General features: G+C 36.6%; 1 protein-coding gene across 1 annotated transcript in view; it reads right to left on the bottom strand.

Moving 5' to 3' along the window:
- LOC104749820 (probable 3-hydroxyisobutyryl-CoA hydrolase 3) overlaps window positions 1–1641 on the bottom strand; it is a 6986-nt gene that overhangs the window by 3962 nt on the left and 1383 nt on the right. The window contains exon 7 of the mRNA XM_010471515.2: window positions 735–820. Coding sequence (XP_010469817.1) covers window positions 735–820 — 86 coding nt within the window. The remainder of the gene's footprint in view (window positions 1–734; window positions 821–1641) is intronic.

Raw genomic sequence — 1641 nt, 5'->3', positions numbered from 1 at the left:
GCAAATAGTGTTTTTACAATTTAGCTATAAAGAAACATTTGAAGTATATATATATATTGTCTTTCAGAATGTCGGAGGAAATTTTTGACTTGCCATCCATTACACTTATATAAGTGAAAACAGTCAACACAAACCATTAACCCGAAGAAGATAAGCACCCCGAACAGATTGTTCCAAAGACATATAACTATAGTGCAAGATACGTTTGAAATACCTCAAATAGTCCTTGGCAAAAAAAATGGCAGTCAAATTAAACGATAGAAAATTATTAATTTGTTCAATGCAATGTGCAAGTTCAACTAAAATCCCATTTGCATCACCAGCTGTCATAGTATCCAATAGCTAGTTCGAAAAAGAAAAAAAAAATGCTAGAGACCAGATTACAAAAAAAATTATGGTTATTTTTTATAGTTTGGAACAAGTTTCTTAATACTACATATATAATAATATCATGTAGTAATTAAGTCTATAATAATATAAAATAAAAATACAATATTACATACTGAAAAGGAAGAACTACTAAAAGTCTACAACCAAGAAACTTTGGTTACGTTGAGGCAGAGCCGTGGTTCATATGTAAAGGCATATTAATCTGCCCTAGGCCACCAAAAAGTTATCAAATTAAAGGCCACATTAAGTTTTGCTCCGTGTTTACTTTAAATTTTACAGGAGCCCTACTTTTAGCCTAAACATGGGAAATTAAATACTAATGATGTAAGAAAGGGATTTCATACCGTTGAGGGCACAAAATGAGTTGCAAGGCCACAAGCAAGCATTTCGGCTCCATCTAACCTAGCTCCTGTGAGGCCAACATACTCTCCTGGTATAAATTCAAGAACAAGACATGAAAGATGAGAGGGCTAGATATAGGCTCGAGTTTTGTCGACATGCAAAACATATTAATGACTTTCGTTACCAAAAAAGCCAGGGAGCCTGGACAAGAAATAGGAGGCTCCTACATCTGGTAAGAGCCCAAGAGCTGTCTCAGGCATGGCAAAAACCTAGGAGAATCTCATAAAATATGGAAGTGACATGAGCATATTTGAGAATTGAGATCGATATCTATCATGCCTGGACATGTTTAAGAAAACTCTACGTACCGTGTTCTCAGTTGCAATCCGAAATCGACCATGGATGGAGACACCAGCTCCAGCTCCCATGACAATACCATTCAAAATCGAAACCTATAATTAATGTCGAAACGGTATGGAAACTGAATGAATGAGCTTACACACTCTGTGTAATTAAATTCACTAAAAGGACAGTATGTATGCTGAGACCTGAGCTTTGCTATACGTGGCCAGAACATAGTTGAGCGTGTATTGGTCTGCGAAAAAAGGGGCACCAAGTCTCCATTTGCCTAGTCCATGTAGTATTGAGAAAGAGTGTGTGTAGAAATAAGCACAAGGAAACTGGAAACATAAAAATGGTTATGGGAGGGTGATATTGACTTATACCTTGTATGACGTAACTAAGAAGAGGTGGAATGTCGCCACCAGCACAAAAGGCTCTTCCCTGACCCTTTAGGATGACAAGTGTCACACTAGGATCCTCCTCATATGCACGGAATAGTTGCAGCAAACGGGAGATCTAGAAAAGATTGGTTCAAACCAATTATATATATATATATATATATATATA

Source organism: Camelina sativa, chromosome 16, assembly GCF_000633955.1.
Source record: "Camelina sativa cultivar DH55 chromosome 16, Cs, whole genome shotgun sequence".
NCBI classification, from domain to species: Eukaryota; Viridiplantae; Streptophyta; class Magnoliopsida; order Brassicales; family Brassicaceae; genus Camelina; species Camelina sativa.
This window is presented reverse-complemented; position numbering and strand designations above follow the sequence as displayed.